General features: G+C 39.3%; 1 protein-coding gene across 4 annotated transcripts; it reads left to right on the forward strand.

Annotated features, from left to right (window-relative positions):
- The first annotated feature begins 67 nt into the window (after positions 1-67).
- Positions 68-22,563, forward strand: LOC145445777 (uncharacterized). Of its 4 annotated transcripts, none has more exons than XM_080323916.1 (9): positions 68-2,620; positions 6,941-7,098; positions 9,283-9,395; positions 9,674-9,834; positions 10,742-10,947; positions 12,203-12,356; positions 15,709-16,448; positions 21,725-21,833; positions 22,281-22,563. In XM_080323916.1, exons 1-9 carry the CDS (start codon positions 2,360-2,362, stop codon positions 22,383-22,385), a joined length of 2,007 nt encoding a protein of 668 aa, XP_080180042.1. In that variant the 5' UTR covers positions 68-2,359; the 3' UTR covers positions 22,386-22,563. The 4 variants fall into 4 exon arrangements, with proteins under 4 accessions (XP_080180042.1, XP_080180044.1, XP_080180043.1 ...); XM_080323917.1 differs by lacking the exon at positions 68-2,620 and adding an exon at positions 5,676-6,055; XM_080323918.1 differs by lacking the exon at positions 6,941-7,098.
- Positions 22,564-23,822: the final 1,259 nt, after the last annotated feature.

Below are 23,822 nucleotides of genomic sequence, written 5' to 3' on the forward strand. Positions count from 1 at the left end.
TGTGTTATATGCCTGCAGAGCTCATAGAGCCAAGTTTTTCAAGGCTAATGTGCAAAGACATGGACCCATAGCTAGAACCATTGTTCGAGTATTTGCAAACTGCATGGATCACATCCTAAATTTCAAGCCGCAGAATTGGAGCGTTTACGATACTGCAATCCGCACGAACAATGACTGTGGAGGGATGGCACACCCGCCTGAACATGCGAGGACAGCGCAACATGCCAATGTATAACCTCATTCTTCTCTTGAATGAGGAAGCGTCGTTCTTGTACGAACAGGTGGCCCTCCTCTCTTAAGGAAAGATTGAAAAACGCCGCCGCAAAGAGTGTCGATCAATTGATGGGCAATTATATAAACCCTGGAAGCAGTTAAGAAAGGGAGGAAGACACCCCGTCGCCTACTAAAAGAACTTGCGGGGATTAGAAGAACAAGAAGAACAAACCTGATTAGATTAGATTTTGTCGTTTTTATTTATATTAGATGTGGTTTTGTCGTTTTTATTATTATTAGATGTGCTTTTGTCGTTTTTTTTATATTAGATGTGAAATTCTCTATTAGCCAATGGGACTCGTATACCTGATTCAATTGGTTGTGTGAAGCTGGTCAGAGAAGGGCAGGCTCTTGAAGGTTATGATGTCAGTGTATGTTGGATCAAGTAACAGAGCACAAGCTAAGGCGAGATGAGGGTAGTCATTCTTTCCATACGACCAAAGGCAACTAGCTGCAGCTTATTCCAGGTGCTATTGATGCGTCATAATAGAAAACTTGAAGTGCCGAGTTCATGGTGACCGGTACCGCTAAGAGATCTACCACGGCACGTGATTCTTCCTTATCTGAGAATCCATGAAATGCATATTTAATGCATTTTTTACACAAAATTTCCCGACGGCCGAATTCACCAAGTGCCGAGTTCATCCGGCAACCGAATTTACCGAGTAAATTCCCATCGGTAAATTCGGCTTCGTGAACATCCGCGCTATCTCCCACGATTACGCGATCTACGCATACCCTGACATCCAGATCACTTGATATTAGCATAATTATGTAATTAAATCATGTTAACGGCTGGTAATACATCTTAATAGAATATTCTCGGAGGGCCGAATTTACCGAGATTATGGCCGGATTTACTGGCAACCATTGTGAGCGTTAGAGCGTATCCGTCTGCATTCTGTTCTGCTCTGCAGCGCTTATTTAATCCAAAATCCGGTATTCGTCTGTGTTGATGTTATTGTTGTTTGATACAGAGGCAGATGACAACTGACAGAATTAAAGTATTAAGTTTGTCACTCAATGATTAGGCTGGTAATTACGTTATCCTGACCGGTTGTGTAAGGTGTGCGACTGTGTGCTAAACTGAAACTAACCTAAAGAAGCAAAATTGCTATCCTAATCATTGAATGTCCGCCTTAAAATTTATAACAGCGATCATATAAAATGATAGATTGTGTGAAATCTTGTCTCAAAGCTCCTTATGGAACACTATCAAAATCAACCCAGACCGGTTTGACTAAATTTTGCGGTCTGGTGGACAGCACTATGAATGATAATACCAGAGGTATAGAAGCGCGTTTCAGTTTCGTGCGCACCTTAGTTGCTATACGTACTATATACTATACTATGATTGCGAGCGAAAAAAAAAACAAGCCTGTTTGCTGTCCTTATACGAAGCTTTTACTTTGTACCTGTGTGACAACTTCTTCACAATATAAATTAGTGAATTTATTGGAGTAATCAGGGTTGTAATTGTAAATGTAACGAAGTCACATGTTTCTGACTCACAAGTCAATTTCACTTTCATAGCTCTGACTCAAGTTGAGTCATTTTCAATTCACCTCCGAGTCAAGCCAGAGTCCAATTCACGGAGCAGAGGGTCGAGTCCGAGTCATTGTGTGGCGACTCGAGTCCAAGTCATTGTGTTCACTGTTCATGCAGATGCAGTTTCGAATTCAAGTCATGTTCAACCTACCTTTTTACTACTCTGCTTGAGTCACATGTGCTATCGAATGTCTCACATTTATAATATAGGCATACTAATTTCCCTCACTCTCGACACTTTCTGGCCCTAATCTTCAATCACCTACTGATTGACGAAATACCGAGAGTGTGGTAGCTTTACTACCGTATTCTTCAAATTTATAATGAAATGCCTGTCTTGGGCTCTTGGCTGTCCGAGCGTCGAGTCATATGACTTGATCGAGTTATGTGCAATGACTCGAGTACAAGTCGAGTCAATACACGAAATTGACTCTTAAGTCGAGTCATTGTCCACTTCAAGGAATTGACTTCAGTCACATAAATATCTCGAGTCGAGTCATGACTTGATTCATCGCAACCCTGTGATTAATTCATTTTTATGTTCGATACGGACAGGTTGATTGAATCGCAAGTACCGTTATCATTAAAGATCTATATATTATATCTATATATAGACATGGAGGCAGATAAGCAGCCACGGACTGTAATAGGAAGAGCACATTCCCATTGTTGCGTCCCAAAATGCAGCAACGACTCGAGAAAGACGGCAGGCCTATCTTTCCACAGGTTTCCTGTTGAAGAAATGGCTAGGAGAAGATGGATATTAAATGTTCGACGTGAACCCGGGCCAAATTTCAAAGTAACTTCATTACTACACTACAAAAAAAAAAATAGACAAATTTGGTCTCAATGTCTCTCAAATCGATTTTTTACAAAAAAATAGTCCTAAAGACCGATTAGTCTTATCAAGTACTTTCTGTCTCAAATCGATTTTTTACAAAAATAAAGTCTTAAAGAGCAATTAGTCTTACCAAGTACTCATGTCTCGAAAGTAAGACACAAATTGATCGCAAATAGTAGCAGTGCCTTGGGGGCATCCTTTTCAATGTTAGGGTCTGAGCGAAGGGGAAGCATGAGAGGGACCAGAATTTGCAGTGTTGGGATGATACTGTACTAAGGAGTTTACAATATATTCACTAGATAACTTTATCAAGGTACATGCCACTTACTACTGAGATGTAGCCTAATATTCAGAACAATATATAGATACGGTTGTCTGATTCAAAACTAGCATTTGTGGTGAGTGGGTAAAACGAGACCAAAACAACTGCAAAATTCGTCTTAAAAACAAGACCAAAAGAACTGAAGCATGAAAAATTATCTCAATAAGCTAGCTGTGTCTGTAAAGTCCTTGGCGCAGTATTGTCCCATAGTCTCTTAATCACTCTCCCCCTTCACTCAGAACCTAACACTGAAAAGGATGCCCCCAAAACAACGCTTCTATTATCAATCGAGTTGGGTCTGACTTTTGAGACCGAAAGTACTTGGTAAGACAATCTTGTCTTTGAGATTTATTTTTTCTAACTAGCCTAATCGATTTCAGACCAAATTTGTCTAATTTTATGCTCTTGGCCTATGTCAACTTTCCGGTCTCATTTTTAAGACCACGTACAATGCTGTTTCTTGATTAGCGAAATCTGTCTTAAAAACAAGACCAAAAATACTGACAGATCAAAAACTGTCTTATGCTCTTGGCCCATGTCAACTTTCCGGTCTCATTTTTAAGACCACAAACCATGTTATTTCTTGATTAACGAAATTCGTCTTAAAAACAAGACCAAAAAAACGGATGAATCAAAAACTCTCTCAATAAGCACAATATGTTTTATAAGATGTGCTTTATTGGTCTGATTTTTAAGACCGAATGATTGTGACAATTTTATATGGTCTTAAAAAGCTGAATCAGTCTTAATCTTAAAGACCTCACTTCATCAGTAAGACTGAAATTGGTGAAAATCAGACCTAATCATCCTCATGTCTTACATTCGAGACCAAATTTTTATCTAATTTTATTTTGTAGTGTACTGCTAAACGAAATACCGATAGTGTGGTAGCTTTACTATTCTTCAAATTTAAAATGAAATGACTGTCTTGTCTTGGCTCTCCGAGCTTCGAGTCATATGACTTGATCGAGTTATGTGCGATGACTGAGTACAAGTCCTGTCAAGTCGAGTCCATACACGAAATTGACTCTTAAGGGGGCACTTCTATTTGAAAATGATTTTTTTAGGTGTTCACGTTTGTAGTCATAAATTCGTAAAGGTAGATGCGAGCCCCATGATTCATACATTGCTGGAAAGGGCAGGAAATTTCCTTTCCAAATATGGTCTTTATGTTGTACCATGAGCATGTACCCCACCGGTACACTTACTCAAAAAATAATGAAAATATTGAACACGCGTATTAAAAATCCTAAAAACTCAAAAGTCTTTCAAGATTTTCCTTCAAATATTGCTGTAGTAATAGTACATATATATATCTACAAAACAATTGAGGGATTTTCAAAAATAGGTCTTCTAACAAAATTTATGATATTTTTTGTCAGCGAACCCTAAATTTTCATTTTTTTCAAAATTCTTTCCTCTGTAAAAATTTTTCTAGACAAAATTTTGAGAAAACGCTCAATCATTTTATTATACATACCCTAACCATCATTTGTACAAAATTTCAGATGAATCGAACAAGCAGGTGCAGAGGAGATACAATTTTTGTGCAGAAAAAGTATATTTTGAGAAAATCGCGTTTGAAAAAATAAAACCACAATAACTTGGAAAAACAAGGATAAGAACACTGATCATGACATCAATGACCATATTAGTTGATTTGCATCACACATTGAACCATATATAACACAACCTGAGCATTAATAGCCGCCAGGCACATAGTCTGATGTGTCTTAGGAGTCTTGAACTCTTTCAATTTTTCACAGCGAAAGACCGTCGAGATGCAGTCTTTCTTTTTTTATCCTTCAAACCAGTTTCATTTTTGTGAAAGTGTTCACTGGCAAGTTTAGGCTTTCAAGAACACTCAAGTACCCACTACATCCAATATTCCAGTTCAGTACGGACGTAGCTACAGCACGTTTTACTGCCATAGTTCATAAGTACTTATTCTTCAGGCACCTTGTCCCTATGGTCACGACGAATGACTCATTTTGGGATTTGGTGAATCCACCAATGCATCTTTCCATTTCAAAGATTCTTCTAAACTCTAAATTTCCTTGATCGACTCATTCTAGGCAAATTGATAGCTAGAAATGAAAACCAATCCAAGACAGTTATCCTGAAACAATAAATATTACCCAATATTGTCAGTCAGCAGTCAATGAATAAAAACAGATGAAATAGGAAAACACACAACCTCCATCTCGACCATTTCCTTGGTACTGAATAAATGAAGCAGCCAAGTATATGAAAGCATACATGCTAGAACACTTATTTAGAAGCATACAATAAATACTACCCAGTATGGTCAGTTATCAGTCAACAAATCAAAAAATAAATGAAAAAAAACAGCCTCACCTCGCCTGTTTACTGAGTCTGTGAAGCAGCCAAGTTTATGAAGGCAGACTGGCTAGAACACTCATTTTGAGCTCTACAGGAGAGATTTCGCCAGGTGGCGCTATTTCCACCAGCAAACGCGAATGTTGGATTAGAATGAACATGACTGCAGCAAAAATTGGGCTGTAATTCTTTTTTTTTATAAAATGGTCCCCAAATAAAACTAGTTTTGGATAAGAAGGAGTTGTAATATCATAAAAATAAGGACATATTTAGAAAGAGCGTGAAATTTCCGTTCTAGATCGATGAAGAAAAAAAAAACACAAAAAAATTATTTCTAAATAGATGTGCCCCCTTAAGTCGAGTCATTGGCCGCATTTTAAGGAATCGACTTAAGTCACAAAAATATCTCGAGTCGAGTCATGACTTGATTCATCACAGCAGCCCTTTGATTAATTCATTTTTATGTTCGATATGGACAGATTGATTTCGCTAGTACCGTTATCATCAATGATCTATATATTATATATATATACATAGCAAATATAGACATGGAGGCAGAAAAGCAGCCATGGACTGTAATAGGAAGATCACATTACCATTGCTGCGTCCCAAAATGCAGCAACGACTCGAGAAAGACGGCGGGCCTGCCTTTTCATAGGTTTCCTGTCGAAGAAAAGGCTAGGAGAAGATGGATAGTAAATGTTCGACGTGAACCTGGGCCAAATTTCAAAGTAACTTCATTACTAGAATACCGTAATTTCAATTGGCTTATGCTACATTCGTACATTTCTAATTTGACTCACCCTATTACTGGCGTTCGATACTGACGAGAGTCAACCGGAAAGCTTTTAGCGAATAAATTAACAATATGAAATTATAGTTTCACATTATTCTGAAGTTCTGTACCCCAAATGGCCTATTCAAGTAGCCTACAAGTAAAAGTAATGATTTCCAAGTTACAAGTAAAAAAGGTAAATATTCTAAGCCTAGTTTTACTTCAGACACTGAAACTGTTGAGTTGACGTACAAGAAGTCCAAAATCATAACCACTTGAGTATAATTTGTACAAGTACACAAAACCTACTTGAGTAGTCTTAAGAAGTAGAAGTACTTCATTACTGGCCACCCCTTACTTGCAGCTGGGTCCAACATGCAGCTTTTGTAGTTTAATTCATGTCCAATAGAGCTGTTCAAAAATGACTTTTTTTCAAAATTTCACTGGACACCAATAGGCCTACTTGATAAAATAAAATACTTTACAAATTTTTCTGTCCACCCCATGAAATTGTTAGGCTGTGTAAAGAATCGATGTGTATCAAATTTGGCTCAATTCCAACCACTTTAAGCGAAGTTACTGCAGTAGGAAAGTTTGAATAAAATAGTATTTACGAACACGGTGGCATATTTTAGAAATTCCTCCCGGACGCAGATTTTTCAGTGAAATTCCGGACATGTCCGGGAAATTCCGGACGTATGGCAACCCTATGCTAGATGCCATATTTTCAAATATCGGCTGAATATATCGGGGTTGTCAATGAAGGTGACAGATATCGATTTTATCGGTATCGCCTGAAACATCCGATATCTGTCTGGCTATACCTTTGACATTTGTCTAGATAACTGCAAATACGCGCGTTTGTGGTGCACATTTTCGTGAAAAGGATTATAGACTGCAGTCTAACGGACGTCACTATTTGAAATACGGAGCGGTTCCTAGCATTTTTGAGTGGACAAAGTCACGGCCATCGAAAAATGTGTCGCACATACATCAGAGGTGAGAGGAATTCATGCGTTATCCATCTGAGACTTTTGTGATGGTGTTGACCTCGTCTACTCTAAAATGCCCAAAGGTGGCGTCCCAATGCCATTGGTTCTCTACTTTTTTGGCGACGCTGACCGTTTAAACTTCAAAAATCAAAATTTACCATAAATATGATTACGACAAATCCATGCAATTTTTTATATAATATTGGAAACTTCATGTAAGTCTGCTTTTCTGATATTGAATATTCATACCTGGTTCTATTAATGTTTCTGCAATGCAAATCCCTGTTAAAATCCTCCCACTTGATTGCGATTGTTCGGTGTCCTTTGAAAGAAATGCGACTTTGCTGTTTGCTATAGTCTCTCTCTACTATACCGCCAAGCAGGCTTGTAATGACTAGAGTCATGACTCGATTTGAGTGGACTCCAGTCACGATTTTCTGATGACTCAACTTGACTCGAGTCATTTTCTAGAAATACGGAAATGACTCGACTCGAGATTGACTCGACTTGGACTCGAGTCATTGCGCATGACTCGAACCAAGTCGTATGAGTCGAGACTCAGACGGCCAAATCCGACGTTTCGTTGTAACTTCGAAGAATAGTTAAGTAACAACCCTATTGGCATTCCGTCTATTGGTACTGGTACTTCAAAATGTGACCTGAAACTGCTAAAAGTGAGGAAAATTAGTACCGTACCGGTATATTATAAAAGCGAAGCATTCGATATCACTAAACATAGTTATAAAAAGTGGGTTTAACAACACTTTAACTGGAAACTGAGCAGTCAACATTATACCATGACTCGGACTCGACCCTCTGCTCGATGACTTGGACTCGGACTTGACTCAGTAGTGAATTGAAAATGACTCGACTTGACTCGAGTCAAAACTAGAAAAGTGAGATTGACTTGTGACCCAGAGCCTTGTGACTTGGTTAATGGTCACAACCATGCTTCCAAGTGTTGCTTGATAGCATTGTAGGAACAGATTATTTCCAGGTTTAATAAAAGTCGGTTGGCAGTTGATAAGCACTGGGTCCTATGAACTGAACACAGTTCGTTTCTATGAATAGTTATAGTCAATTTCTGTATATGAATGCTAAAATAAGGGACATTTGTTATGTCTAGGGCGATTTTTTTTGACATGTCAAAGAAAGTCAAAATGATGTTAAAATTGTAGCGTTAGGTCATAAAATGTCAAAATTGTTCACAAAGTTGAAACTTTTTTGCAACCTGTATTTCATTTGTATCGTGAATTTTGTGCTATCGGTGAACTTATCATGTGACATTTTACAGCTTGTAGCCTACTTCATAGGCGTACCGTCGTAGACGGCCCATTGTCTGCTCATTCTGAATCATAAACTTTCAAATGAAACAAATAGGTTGACATGGTGTTATGCTCAACGTACTGCAATATCCCAACTGAAGAATGACTGCGTGCGTGATGTAGACACTATTGTCAGAATGAAGCGACACGATTTTATGAGATATTGGCGAAATTATCGAATGTTGGGTATAAAATTTATTTTAAACCAAGTTTTCTGTAGGTTCCCACTGGTTATGTGATTAGTTTCTGGCATCACATTGTATTACTACCAGAGGTACATCAAAACCGCGTGTATTAGTTCAGTTGTGGCTTACAACCACCAATTTGCATTATCTGGTTGTTTGGATGCAGCAGATACGACCCTGCTGAAAAGTTCTTGCTTTGCATTCAACCTAATCAAGTATTGTTACTTGTACTTATTCGGACAACTCCAGTGCCGCACAACTCCCCACCGCAGTTGGACCACTAGACAATTTTCGGCCTCCAAATTAGAATTACTGGCTTCGCAAGAAACTGGAAATCAAATTATATTCCGAATTGGAAAGAAATTCATTAAAAATGGAGTTCAGTTGACATCGAACGAGAGTTCAATCTAACGCGCTTGAGCTCGGCTCGTTCCGCTATACAATTATCCTGTATCATTTTCAGGAGAACTGGAAATTTGATTAGAATTAAAATTAAAGCATCGAAACATTTCACAAATCAGATCAGAATTGTATTGTCGGTGTTCCAGCCTTACTAGTCTGGTTCAGACAGCTAGAATTATCTGTCTTAAACGTCTTGCCAGTTTAGGTTTAGCCATAGATGAGCTATTTCCATTCTGTTTACCTTAGAAATCTCATTGTAATATCTTTTATAAAATTTAGTGCCGTGATTTGCGATCTTCCTTTTACCGACGAAGATACTATTATGTCTGGAAAGGAGGAAATTCTTCAAGATGCTGCTCTGCCAAGTAGAAATCTGCTAGAAATGTCACAAGGTTAGTGATTTGCACTTTTGTTATAATTGAAACTGACTCGACTTGACTCGAGTCTGTAAAAGTAAGATTGGCCTGCGACTTGGTCACCACCCTGATTCTGATTGGAGTATGGAGTACTCAAATCATCGAGCCAAGCACTAGGCATCATGTCTGAACTGGATTCTGATTTTGTGCCAAATGATACTGTGTAGTGACGCTATAAAATGATGCAGTCAATAGATTGCATTGCAAGTGGTGCTTGAAACAAGTTGTGGACTCGAGGATGCTTTCTTTTCAAGACACTTGTCTGAAGAATATGCGAACTGGGAAAGCAATTATCTGCTGCGTTACCGGCTGTAGAAGTTCAAAGCATACCGGACATCGCATGTTCTTGGTTCCTTCTGGGAAGGAACGTTACATGGGGAAGTCAACGAAAGAATGGGCGTGTAACTTCCATGAGGTATGTTCTTATTGTACAATATTGGATATTATGGTATAAAGCAGGGGTCGCCAACTCGAAAGGGGTCACAGGCCACTTTTCAAATATTAGAAGCTGCAGACCACATTTATTCAATTTCGAGATAAAACACACACAGTTTAACAACCACGTTTTAAAACTTGTGTCTAGTTTCCAGTCCAATTTCTGTCGAGTCATAACAGGGTTGTAACCAAATCACAAGGCTCCGAGTCACAAGTTAATATCACTTTTATAGTTTTGACTCGAGTCAAGTCAAGTCATTTTCAAGTCAACGAGCAGAAGGTTGAGTCCGAGTCATGGTATTATGACCCGAGTCCAAGTCATTGTGTTGACTGCTCAGTTTCCACTTACAGTCTTGTTAAACACACTTTTTATAACTCTATTTGGTGATATCGAACGTTTTGCATTTATAATTTAATATACCAATTTTCCTCACTTTTAGCCTTGTCTGGTCACATTTTCAAGTACCAGTACCAAGAGACGAAATCCCAATAGTGTGGTTACTTTAATACTATTCTTCGAAATTACAATGAAATGTCGGCCTTCCCGTCTGAGTGTTGAGTCATATGACTTGATTCGAGTCATGCGTAATGACTCGAGTCCAAGTCGAGTCAATACACAGATTGACTCATGTCGAGTTGAGTAAATTCCGTATTTTGAGCAAATGACTCGAGACACGTCAGGTCATCAGAAAATCATGACTCGAGTCGGGTCATGACTCTAGTCATTACAACCCTGAGTCATAGTGACTCAGGTTGCAATATCGCAAATTGACTCAAGTCAAGTCGAGTCACCGACAAATTTTCATGGCTCCCAAGTAATTACGATCATGCAATAGCATTTGCCAGTCTGATTGTCAGCCTTCTGAAAATATAAAATTGTTATTCAGGCCCTCACGAAACACAGGAAGGACCCTAAATACTGGATGGCACTCCTCACGAAAAAAATGCTGATTTGCGAAAAGCATTTCGAAGATGGCGAGATTTTGAAGTCCGGCCCGCATTCGTGCATGAGATTCGGCGCTATTCCGACGCTTTTTCTACGGGTGAAGAAGAAACCACAACGAGGAGTCGTCATGAGATTGCCAGATTCGGAGTGAGTTGATTTCTTTCAATGGCTTTGGTTTGGCAAAATCCAGTAGGTCTGAGTCAGGTGATCGTAGCGAAATGCCGGCAATCTAATTTGTGAAATCTATCTACGTTGTAAATTTAATTCTATTCAAATTTTTGAAAACTGTGTAGCTGTAATTCTAATTATAGCCTAATTATAATTTTGAATCAAAAAATAGGTATAGCCTAATTCTCATTGTAATCTTATTTTAAAAAAACTTTCCAGTAATAATTATAATTCTAATCTAATTGGAAGAAATTACTGGTTGTAATTCTAATTCTTATCTTATTTAAAAAATACTGTGGTTGCAATTCTAATTCTTATCTAATTTGAAAAATATTTCTAGGTATAATTCCAATTCTAATCTATATTTGAAAAAACTGTCTATCTGCAATTCTATTTCCAATCCAATCTAACTTCTTAATTTTAAATTGTAAACTTGTAATTCTAATTCTAATCCAAGTTTTTAGTTTTAATTCTAATCCGAAGTCTAATCTAATTTGGGAAAACTATCTAGCTGTGCTGTAATTGCAACTCCAATCTGGAAATAGACTTCGTACCGGTAGTCATTATTCAAATTTTGAGCTAATTTTTAGTTTTAATTCCAACTCTTATCTAATTTGGAAAAAAAACTGTCTAGCTATGCTGTCATTCCAATTCTAATCTAATTTGTAAAAAAATCTCGTCATGATTCTAATTTCAATCTAATTTGGAAAAAAAACTATCAGCTTTAATCCCAATTATAATGTAATTTGGAAAAACTGTATATCTGTATTTCTTATTTTAATCTAATTTGGACCAGCTGAAAATTTTCCAGTTGTCCGAACCCTACCTGAGCGATTCGATGCCAAATTGAGTATCAGGCTTCGAGCCGAGCTTATTCTGACATCATACGAGTAAGGATGATATTGAAAGTTCGAATATGTAGGCTGCCTTTTATGCGACCGCAAAGACAATAGCCCCAGTTCTACCTCGTATAAAAGATGATTTTTAGATTTTTGGCCATGCCTACTTGATCGAGGTTTTAGGGCATCTACAATGCAAAAAAAGCATTGAAACTACAAGAATTCTCGTTTATTATATAAATGAAGCGGGAAGGGGCGTATGATTTTAGTATCCAGTATTACTCGATTCAGATTTGAGTACTGAAATCATTGTGCCCAGGCCAGCCATACTGAAGGCATGATTTTCTGAATCCGTTATATTGGTTGGAGCAACATGCGTTGGATACTGATCACAGAATTGTCCGAGATGACGTTGTAAAAGTGAAGCGCGAGCCGGGATGTTGCATTCCCCACTGCGACGCAACGGGCGCAGACCTGTGTTCGATTCCTGGCCTCCACGGCTCGAGGATGGGAAGAAGCATCCGACAATGGGCAGAGGAATTTCACGAGGTGAGGTTACGTTCTATTCGCTTGAGGAGAAGCGTTACAATTTTATCCGAGTAATAGAAGAGTTTGTATTAACCGAGCTAGTGGCCAGTCAGTGGTTAGACTACCTAAGCCAGGGGTTCCCAACCGGGGAGGAATTCCCCCCTTGGGGGGAATTTTGCAATTTTTAGGGAGGAATTCCACTTCAGAATTAAAACGGATTTCACGAATTGTTCATATCCGAACTGTCATGTAGTCAACCAGTTATATCCGAACGCATGCTCCTTATGGCTTGTTTTGGTTTGCTGAAAGTATGTTCAAATGTTATTTGAAATCTATTTTCACATACAAATCCCCCTATTTTCAAGTCAACGTTTTCGGACAGTGACAAAATATTCCAACGTCATAGATTCAAGTTAATGAGATCGCTAGCCTTGCTTTATTATTAGTAAACAGCTACCCGAAAAAAAGACATGTTAAACTTGGTGCAATGTTGCCGAAACGTAATGGGTGTCCTAGATTTCAATGAGCTCCCGCAGGGAATCTTATCACGTGTATGTTATGTATCAGGGCTGTGACCAAGTCGTGAGTTTCCTAGTCACAAGTCAATTTCACTTTCATAGTTTTGACTCAAGTCAAATCGAGTTATTTTCAATTCACCACTGAGTCAAGTCCAAGTCCAAGTCACCGAGCAGAGGGTCGAGTCCGAGTCATGGTATTATGACTCGATTTCGAGTCCAAGTCACACTGAAGTCAACATTGTTTGGTGATATTGAATGATTTGGATTTATGATATACTAATTTTCCTCCCCTTGAGCAGTTTCTTGTCGCATTGTCAAGTACCAGTATCAATAGACGAAATTCCAACTGGGTGGTCACTTTACTGTTCTTCGAAATTACAATGAAATGTCGGTCTCGTTTTACAGTCTCGAGTCATATGGCTTGGTTCGAGTCATGCACAATGACTCGAGTCCAAGTCGAGTCAATAGTCTGATTGTCTTGAGTTGAGTCGAGTTGATTCCGTATTTTGAGAAAATGACTCGAGTCAAGTCGAGTCATTAAAGAATAGTGACTCGAGTCAGACTCGAGTCAGACTCGAGTCTGGTCAAACCTGCTATATATGAAAGTACCAATATTATTGGCCAAATGCATACGCAAACTTGAGAAAAAAATCGCGAGACCAATATATTAATGGATATTGATTTGTCACAGCAGTTATGTTAGCCATTGGTACATGGTAAGCCGAAAACACAAATGGAAGTGTGGGGTTCTGTTGAGTCAAGCCTTCCAGAATTTGTTTGATTGGGACCGAGACCATTGTTTTCGGAGGTTTACAAAGTGTTATTACAGCACTGCTAGAAACTAACACTCGGTGCCACCCGTCTTATTCTCTCAGTCAACAGGTGTTTGCGCGGTGAAACTGACCTTTTTTAATCATCGGGTTGATTCATCCTAAGGGGGGAATTTTGACTTAAATTTCGGCCAAGGGAGGCACAGGATGAAAAAGGTTGGGAACCACTGACCTAAGCGATGTGAGCGTACGTTAGGGTTGTTCAAAAAACTACCTGGTATTCACTGATTAAATTGTTGGGTTGCCTAAAAATTTACAAATTTCACTGTCAACCCCATGAAATTGTCAAGTTATCTAAAAGAAACGATACTTGCCCATGTTTGCTCACTTTCCAACCGGCAGAAGCAAAGTGATAAGAGTTCTCAATTTGGATTCGCAAAAATAGCCTGGACGGTGGGTAATGCCAGAATTGTGAATGAAAAGCTCAAGTAACTTCACTTTTACGGGTTGGAATTGGAGTTATTTTGATGCTGTGATGGGTTTCATCGTGATCATTAATTGGCTGTTGAAGAGGTTAGAGTGCCTTCAAGTCGCATGCTCTTGTCTTCCTGCCTTTTCCCAATATTTACTGTAATTTTGCGAATATGGTGCGCCCCCATGTATAATACGCACTCCTAAAATGACGTGTAAATTCTGGGAAAAAGCCTGTACCCATGTATTGTACGCACCCTGCATTGGCAGTACATGAATAGTTGTGTTTTAGTACACGGTGTTGTTCTGTTTTGCGATGTCACTGTCGAACGATCGTGACATAACCGTCGCTAATCATAATACAATTAACGGCATTGTCTCTAAACTAGATAGTAGCCAAAGCCTGCGAGGCTGGCGACGCGATAGTTCAGGCTAGCGACGTACGACATCTTGCTCACGAGGCCTAGCCTAAATTACAGATGCGATTGCTCAGGTCAACGATATGTCGGGCGCACCAGTCCTGTTGGAGATGCGACTGATTACGCAAGCACATGACTAGGGCTGGGCAAAATTGAGTACCTGAGTGATTCGATTCTGAATCACGTAATATGCTTCGAGTCGAGTAATCGAGTATCACTCATTATGACGTCACAACAGGATGTACTATGTCGAAGTCCAAATATGAACCTTTTATGCAACCACAAAGAACGTAATGCCTGTTATCCATCACATTACAGATACTTTGGTATTTTTTCGACCATACCGATTTCATTGCACTGGATGATAATGACTTCGGAAATGTGTTTTTTCCAGTAACGTTCGTAGCTTTAAACTGTGCCTGGTATGCTCAAACACGGCCAATCAAGGTTTCACAGCCTCCTCAGTGGAAAATAGTATCAAAACCATAATTCTCATCAGTAAATTCACTCTCAGTTGCGAGGACCGTATAATTTCAGTACTCGAAAAAATCGTATTTTACTACTCGACTCGAATCATTAAAATTACTACTCGATTCAGATTCGAGTACTCGAATCATTTTGCCCAGCCCTACACATGACCTCTTGTACATGTGATTGTTAAGGCCTGTCGTTGACGCGAACGCTTGTAGCAATCAGCCACCAAATTTCGCTCGCCTACAAACGGCAAACTAACTCAGCAGGAGACCGCGTGCTGTGCAGACACTATCGTTAATTGGAAACTCGCTTTTCGTTAATTGGAAACTCCCTTCTCTATTTGGCAGCGCGTTACACTCTATAATACGAATTACGGGCCATGAGGGCTAGAGGTGATGCGCGATTGGAAACAAACACGAAGAAGGTGTGATTTCAAGTTTGTGATCGAGGGAGATTTATTCAAGGCTAGCTGTACCCATGTATAGTACGCACCCCCTATTTTAGGTCGAAAAATCGATAAAATTTTGTGCATTATACGGGGAAAATTACGGTATATGGTTCTTTTCCATAAAATCCCAGAATATTCATGGCACAACTGAGAATTTGTGGTGGCACACAGATTTGGAATCGTTGTATTCTATTGTATTGTATATTGAAGTTCTGCAGTTGCAAAAACCTGTTCTAATTTAAATTCTGATGGTCGGTTTGCTCCGTTTCGCAGGTTATTTACAGATACGGGAGGGATGAGCAATTGGAAAGGGAATTAGAAAGCGGAGAAACCGAGATATGCTCGAGACATTTTGAAGAATCTGATATTTGCAAAACGGGCAGTCGACCTTGCATCAATTTCGGTGTTATACCGACGTTAAACCTCACTGCCTCGTCGCAAAATGATGAAATCAACTCACAACCTGCTGAGACATACTCGCAACCTACTGAGACCTGGTCACAACCTTCTGTTATCGACTCACAACTTTCTGAAATCGACTCACAACCTTCTGAGATCTGCTCACAACCTTCTGATATCGACAATGAGCTACCCACTGTGGAACACACGTTCACAAAATACGAGGCTCCGAAAATACCTCGAATTTCAACCATCGGTGATATCTTATCATCGTGGACCGAATCTCCCGTTCGCGATTGGCGGTTTCATCAAGTTAATCCACAAACAGTACACTTGACACATTATAAAAATGAACTGTTGCACGCAACGCCAAGCATTAGCTTGCTGATATCTGAGGTTGAAGGGGATTTCAAATTCTCGGTAGCATTTAACGGCGTGTACGTGCCGAAATTGGCTGCATCGCTGGAATTTGACAGTGGCACTCTTGCAAACATGATGGCGTACTTGATTGAGGTTAGGGTCTGTGTCGGATATGAAGCCGTTCCCGAAGAAAGCTTGTGGGAAGGTAGAATGATTCACAGGTTGGAGCAAAGTGAAATCACATCCGAAAAAAGGTGAGCGTTCCACGAATATGGATGATATTACCAAAGGTTTCAGTGACAAAGTTCGTATACTCTTAGAGTACTCGGAGAAGGCTTTGTGTACTTGCTCAAGTAAGGGCTGTTTGGAAATGATTATTTTTCAAATATTTATGACCAGTTGATAAAATTGTTAGGTTGACTAAAAAAATGCTCTGCATCAAATTTGACTCAATTGCAATCTGTAGAAGCATAGATATAAGACTAGACAATTTTATATTTATCATTGAAGAAATATTTCTGTTTAGAATTTTACCGGCCATCCCATGAAATGGCAGGGTTGTAACCAAGTCACATGGTTCCGAGTCACGAGTCAATCTTACTTTTGTGGTATTGACTCGAGTCAAGTCGAGTCATTTTCAATTCATCACCGAGTCGAGTCCAAGTCACCGTTTAAAGCAGTGGTTCCCAAACTTTTTCGGTGTGAGGGCCAAATTTAGAATTTCAGAGTACGGTCGGGGCCGCACGAATACTACGGCTATGAAACGGACCCAAACAGTCATAATAATAGCTATTTCGGAGTAGTTTTATTGTCCTGGCGAGATTTCAAAACTGTACACCGTTTACCGCTACTTGTCTGCTGCATTGGGTGTCTGTTGAATGAATCAGCTTTTGTCGTCTAAACGTGCGAAGCGCGAAAAATTTCTTTAGTTTCATGACTGAATCGGTCAATATGATCGGGAATTGCATGTATTGCTATCAATTTTCATCTTGTCTCTGTTCACGTAATCTGATTTACCGGTAGAGTTGAGTGAGGTGTGTTTGTAAAGGTATAGGCCACCTCAATAATAGCAATTAAACATATCCGGGGGTACCCGTTGGCAGGAACGTAACGGCACTTCGTCAGGACCCCGGGCTCCCATAGGGTGATAAACTGACCCCGCATGACGTTGTTCGCTTTTGCCACGAAAATAAAGTTGTACTGTTTATTGAGACAGCGCGACGCCCGAATATTTCGATAATTCATGATAAAATCGGTGAATAAGATCGGGAATTGCGTGGTTGTCCTCTTTAGCCACGTAATCCAACCCCTAGGTATGATGTTATTTCGTGACATCCTGTCTGCTATATCAAAAATTGTAGAATTGCCCAAACCTACTAAACTGGAAGATCACACGATTTCAGATCAATTGGTATTTCTTCGCTGGCATATAATTTTCTTTCCTGCGGGATGGTATTTATCTTGTGAGGTTCAGATTGCCAAGATAAGAACATTCGGCGCCAGTCATTTAGGCGCCTATATGGACAAATAAACCTATATGTATTTTGTAGGCTATATATAACGAAGTTTTTGGTCAGCATAAAAGCAGTCCTTTACGGCCATGGCTTTCTCGCTGCCGATCGTTCACATTTATTGGAGTCACATGTTACATGGCCTAAAACTTTAAATGTCTTGGTGCGTTGTGATGCGGTCATGGCCAACGCTGATATGCCCATTTCTATAAATCTTGCGTATTTTTTTTCTTGGGGAAGAGTACCCAATAATCAAGATATGCGGCGAATTGAAATCGCGCCCAGCGCGAAAATTTTTTCAAGAAGTTGCATAAATTTTTAAAAAATACTCTATAATTTATGCCAATTCACGAAATAATTTTGGGCCCCTTCGAGCTCCGGCCCCTCAATTGGGGGTTTGGGGTGCAGCAGTTACGGCCCTGAATATAGGACTACCAATTATGCTGCTTTTAGCCGACTAAGCAGTATGCATCTCGGCGTATTCAACCGTGAGTCACGTGTTGCACATCTAGTTACCATAGGGTTACCATATGGCCTCTTTTAAGATGATTTGTCCTCTTTTTTGATTTTTTTTTAAAGTGTCCTCAGAGGACGCCCAAATGTTTTCTTTTTTGAGGATTTTGGTTACATAGGGCAAAATTCGACTGATATACATTAAGTTAGCACTGTAGGAACGCTACGGCGGCTATTTCGGAGCTGGACCTGGAAGTTTTTTTTCAGTCAACCACCTGTTAATGTGAAAGAAAATCTGTATTTTCCGGGAGTTGAGCCTCTTTCTTTTTTAGTCAAGCGACCACGAGGGAGAGATTTTCCTCCGGTTTTGAAAGTTATCAATACCTATTTATATCTATAGCTACTGCTCGTTCAACTGGAAAGTTAGGGCACATTGCATTGAAACAGCAGTAACATAACGTTATCAGTCGATACTAACAATTCACAACTTTCCTGCAATTCTATAATTAAAAACCACATAGGTCAAGCCAAGCAAGAGTATTTTATAAATATAAATTTTATTTTTGTCATAAATCGATTTCTTAATATATGTTGGGGGCCGCAAGAAGGCTATCTGGGGGCCACGCTTGGGAATCACTGGTGTAGACTGTAGATATTAGCATGTCGACGATATTTCGTTACCGGTACTCAATTGTGCTTTATGCTGATGCGGGTTATATAGATTTGGGAATCACTGGTTTAAAGGGTCAAGTCCGAGTCATAGTGTTATGACTCGAGTCCAAGTCACTGCATTGAAGTTATGTTCAACTCATGTTTTCAATCCTCAATTAGCTGATAGCTTTTGGAGTATCAACGAGTTCACGTCTACATACTATCTGATATAGAACCGACGAATTTACGCCTACATACCAGCTAATAGAGAATCAACAGATGCATGTTTATGTAGAGGTACAGTTTTTCTTTTACATTATCAGGTGGTTGACCAAAAAACAGGTCAGCTTTCCTATGCTCAGCTCCCGAAATAGCCGCCAGAGCGTTACTACTATGAGAGAAAATTTTGGATTAATTACAAATAGAGATTTTCGAATTTTACCGGCTACCTCATGATATTGTTATACTGTGTAAAAGTATGATTCATAGCAAAATTGGCTCGATTCCAACTAGAAAAAGCGAATTTATTAGAGTAGAATATTTTGGATATGAAAAAATAGTCGGCTTACTACTAGTATGTAATTATATTATATGAAACAATTTCTCATTAAAAACACTCCGTTTATTTTCAAAAATAAAATTTTCTCCTCTCATATCATTGATTCAACTTTTTAAAATTAAGCCAGATTCAGTGTTCTTTTTATGCAACATAACAATTTTATCAAGTATCCGCCCGGTAAAATAAAAAAGAATTTTTTTTTGAACAGGCCTATTGTACAAACATCACACAACATTAGCCATTCATTATTACTCACGTGCACAATCCACATAACTAACAAAACGTCAAATGGACGGAGGGCATTGTGTGTTTTCACAGACAACAGATCAAATCATTGAGTTACACTTCAAAAATACTCAAGTGGAAAGGATGTCCTCATATATGTTATAGCGGCATGGCCTTGGAATAAATCCACATCTTGGATTGGATTGGATACTCATTCTTTCTAGTCGCCCAAAAATGCAAAGAATCATCGCCTTCAAATCTACACATTAGCTTATCAGTCTCATCCAAGTACTTGACCATCTCAGTCATTTCATTGGCTCTAATTGAACTTGGCTTCGATTGTTTGTATAATTGAAAAGTCTTGAGTACTTTGATTGCGGAGGATCTATTATAACCTCTTCATCACAGAATGATTTTGTACAATGCATTTCTACTATATGTACCATTGTCTGTTGTTTTTACGGCGGCATATCTGAAATCTAGGGCTGGGCAAAATCGAGTACCTGAGTGATTCGATTCTGAATCACGTGAAATGCTTCGAGTCGAGTAATCGAGTATCACCCATTATGACGTCACAACATAGTGTAATATGTCGAATTTCAAATATGTACTATTTATGCGACCACAAAGACTATAATTCTTGTTTTCCATCACATTAAAGATACTTTGGTATTTTTTCGACCATGCCATTCCATTGCACTTGGTGACAATGCTGTTGGATAATCATGACTTCGGAAATGTGTTATTTCTAGTAACGTTCGTCGCTTTGTACTATTTGTTTGGTATGCTACGATACGGCCAATCGAGGCTCTAAAGCTTCAACAGTGAAAATTGGTATCGAAACTATAATTCTCGTTGATAAATTAGCTTTCAGTGGCGAGGAGAGTATAACTTCAGTACTCGAGAAAATCGTATTCTACTACTCGACTCGAATCATTAAAATTAATACTCGATTCAGATTCGAGTACTCGAATCATTGTGCCCAGCCCTACTGATATCAGACGAGTGCAACGAAAGCAGTGGCAACAAATAGCGATGTCGGCAGAATTCGTCAGATGTGTTGGGCTAGCCATTACGATTCGAAAATTTCTTCATCTTCAAGTCATATAAAATAAGCCGAGTCAATGACTTGGGTCGAGTCATGCGTAATGACTCGAGTACAAGTCGAGTCAATCCAAATATTGACTCGAATCGAGTCATTTTTCCATTTCACAAAAATGACTCGAGTCAAGTCGAGTCACAAAAAAATCGTGACTCGAGGCTGACTCAAGTCGAGTCATGACTCGAGTCATTACAACCCTGTGAAATGGTTAATTTGTCTAAAATAATCGATAAGGAATTTGGCTTAATTCCAATTTTTAGAAGCAAAGTTATAGGAACAGAAGATTTTTTATTTAAAAAATAGTATTCTACTACTACAGTTTTTAGGGAAAATCACTTATCTTTCAGACTTGCTCGGAAATTACAGAGTAGATTTGGGATAGCTTTGAAATTAGTGTTACAACCGCACGAAATAACCCCTGTGTAGTGTGTATAAATTTTTGAAAATTTATAAAAGATAATCAGTCGTTTTGTGTTCGTCGCGAAGGTACATTTTGTAATTTTGAAAGTAGCCTCTTCCGATTAAATGCTAGATATAGGCAACACCTTGACCAAATCCACTTTTTGCAACTGCTTACTTGATTACTGCATACTTTCCCTTTACACTTCAAGAGCGAGATAGTGTAATGGTTATGCGTCCGGCTTCTCGAGCGGTAGGTCGTGGGTTCGATCCCCGGCCGGGTCATACCAAAGACTCGAAAAATGGTATCCGCAGCTATCCTGCTAGGCGCTCAGCAATCACGGATAGCATGGAGGAGAAAAAAAACGGGGGCGCAGACTAGATGACCTCATGGGCCGTATCGCAACTCCGTCGCCAAAGCATCTCGATGGTGCAGGCGAGAAAGAATATCATATCTCTCACTTCAACCTGAAATAGTTTTGACTTGTCTTGGACATGGCTACTGTTTGTAATTGACTGTAAATTTAGGGCGGCTCATCAACTTTGGCCTCTGTGTGTCGCAGTCAATGTCATGCAGTATTGTAGATCATAGTGAGCTAATGACATTTGTTGAGCCTCTCTTTTTTTCAGATACTTCAGCAAGGAGTGTGAAGTTGCGTTTGATGGGAATTATGATGTGTGCCATGCTTGCATGCAGTTTCACATAAAATGCATCGAAGTTGTATCTCTCAAACTTAAGGTATGCCGCTTGCAGACTTGGTAAACTAGATATGATCTGGTTCTAGCCGTAATTTGTTTAATGTTTCTATGCTCCCAATTTACGTCTAATCTAATTCCTGGTTTTCCTGAAAATGCTACAGGATGACGGTACGGCATCGTTCGAAACCAGCAAAGCTTCGTGTGCAGACATTTACCATTTTCAAGCTTATGAGAATGATCTCTAATTTGATATGAACGGAAATTGATTTTTGTGGTATATATTACAAATTTAGAATTAAATTTCTAGTAATTCCGATACTGATATACTTCGGTGAAAAATGAGCTATAATTCTAATCTAATTTGGGAAAGTTGAAAATTTTCTATTTATGGTCTCAGGAATTGAAATCAATATCCATCCTAATTTTCCATTGCAGCCCAATTTCCACTATCTGTTAGAATTTTACACTTTTGCTTGAATCATTTTAGAATCTGCGGGACATTGAAACCAAGAAGCAATCTCACCGGAAATCTGATATCGGGCAGAGAAAGATCATCGACGAAAGGAATCGGGAGAGCTGGTGTAGTTGTTAAATCCACCGCCTGTGGTGCGAAAATCATCGGTTCGAATCAGTAGCACATTTCGAAGTGGCCGTGATTTCTCTGGGCTTCTGTTGTATATCGCTGCTCTGACAGGGTCTTCAAAAACCTGGAGAAAAGCTTCTTGAAAGACACCCTCCTATATGTTCATTACACTGTAATTTGCCCAGTGGATCGCATTATTTTACATTGGGTGTCTTGAGCGGATTGGGAACAGACAAATGCGGAGGTTAATCTTGACTTGAAGGATTTGAGGAAATGGCCGTTATTTTTGTCCTTCATGCGGCATATATACAGACTCATGATATGCATACACACGACCTGCGCATATGCACACCGTGAGTGCATGAAATCCATTTATATGCGTATACCCCTGGACAAGGAAGGTGCAGATTTAACCTTGTAACGCTTTTCAAGTCTTGCACCACCACTCCATGGTATACCTGTAATGCTGAAAGGCATGAATACCAGACAAATGGATGTAATATTCAGGAGTGTTTTTCCTTTGCGTCTCTCAATGTGAATGGAAACCGCGAATTTATCAAAAATTCAGTACGCAATTGATCACCCCCCCGCCAAACCTTCCTACTGCATATTTCACTGGCGATTAAGTCATCCATTAATAAAAGCAATCATGAATCGTCCATGACGTCATGGTTCCACTCTAGGTATTCTATGACACTGTAAACATCGTGGTACTAATTATACCAGTCTGAGTACTATTGGAAAGTAGACCATGCCTATATTCTGTCACTCGTTGATTTTTTTCTGAATTCCCAAATTTCAACGGAGCTATAATACAGCGTGTCGATTGGTGTTAACTTGTGAAGTAGACTCAATTTTTTCAATTCCGATTTCCGTTTGTGACTTTGCATCTATATTTATAGATTTGGAATATTATATTTCGATGCCTTTAAAAAAATTCTCGAGCGTCTCGTAATTTTTCTTCATAGCAAGTTACCATTTTCCGTTCGATCGACTTATTTGGACCACAGGATATAGTCACTAAGTTCTGAGTTGAAAAATTCCAACGAGTATGTAGGCCTATGCATTGCTGAGATGTGATGCCGTGGATTACCATGGACTAAACGAGAGTGGCTGTTCAGGTGTTCAACCTTGGGTCCCAAAAAAGAGGTCATTTGGGCGTCCTCCGAGGAAGTATTGTAACCCTGGGGTTATCAAGTCTTCACGTTCCAAGCAGATCCGAGATGAGTTTATTGTTGATAATTAACCGAGCGAGATAGTGTAATGGTTATGCGTCCGGCTTCTCGAGCGGTAGGTCGTGGGCCGGGTCATACCAAAGACTCGAAAAATGGTATCCGCAGCTATCCTGCTAGGCGCTCAGCAATCACGGATAGCATAGAGGAGAAAAAAAACGGGGGCGCAGACTAGATGACCTCATGGGCCGTATCGCAACTCCGTCGCCAAAGC

Source organism: Botryllus schlosseri, chromosome 9 (genome assembly GCF_051294905.1).
Source record: "Botryllus schlosseri isolate E-star chromosome 9, Bs_hap1, whole genome shotgun sequence".
Lineage (NCBI taxonomy): Eukaryota > Metazoa > Chordata > Ascidiacea > Stolidobranchia > Styelidae > Botryllus > Botryllus schlosseri.

Coding starts and splice junctions, on each gene's coding strand:
- LOC145445777 (XM_080323916.1), top strand. CDS start 2,360: ATGTTCGATACGGACAGGTTGATTGAATCGCAAGTACCGTTATCATTA. Junction 9,396..9,673: donor TCTGCTAGAAATGTCACAAG/GTTAGTGATTTG, acceptor TTTCTTTTCAAG/ACACTTGTCTGAAGAATATG. Junction 12,357..15,708: donor GGGCAGAGGAATTTCACGAG/GTGAGGTTACGT, acceptor TCCGTTTCGCAG/GTTATTTACAGATACGGGAG.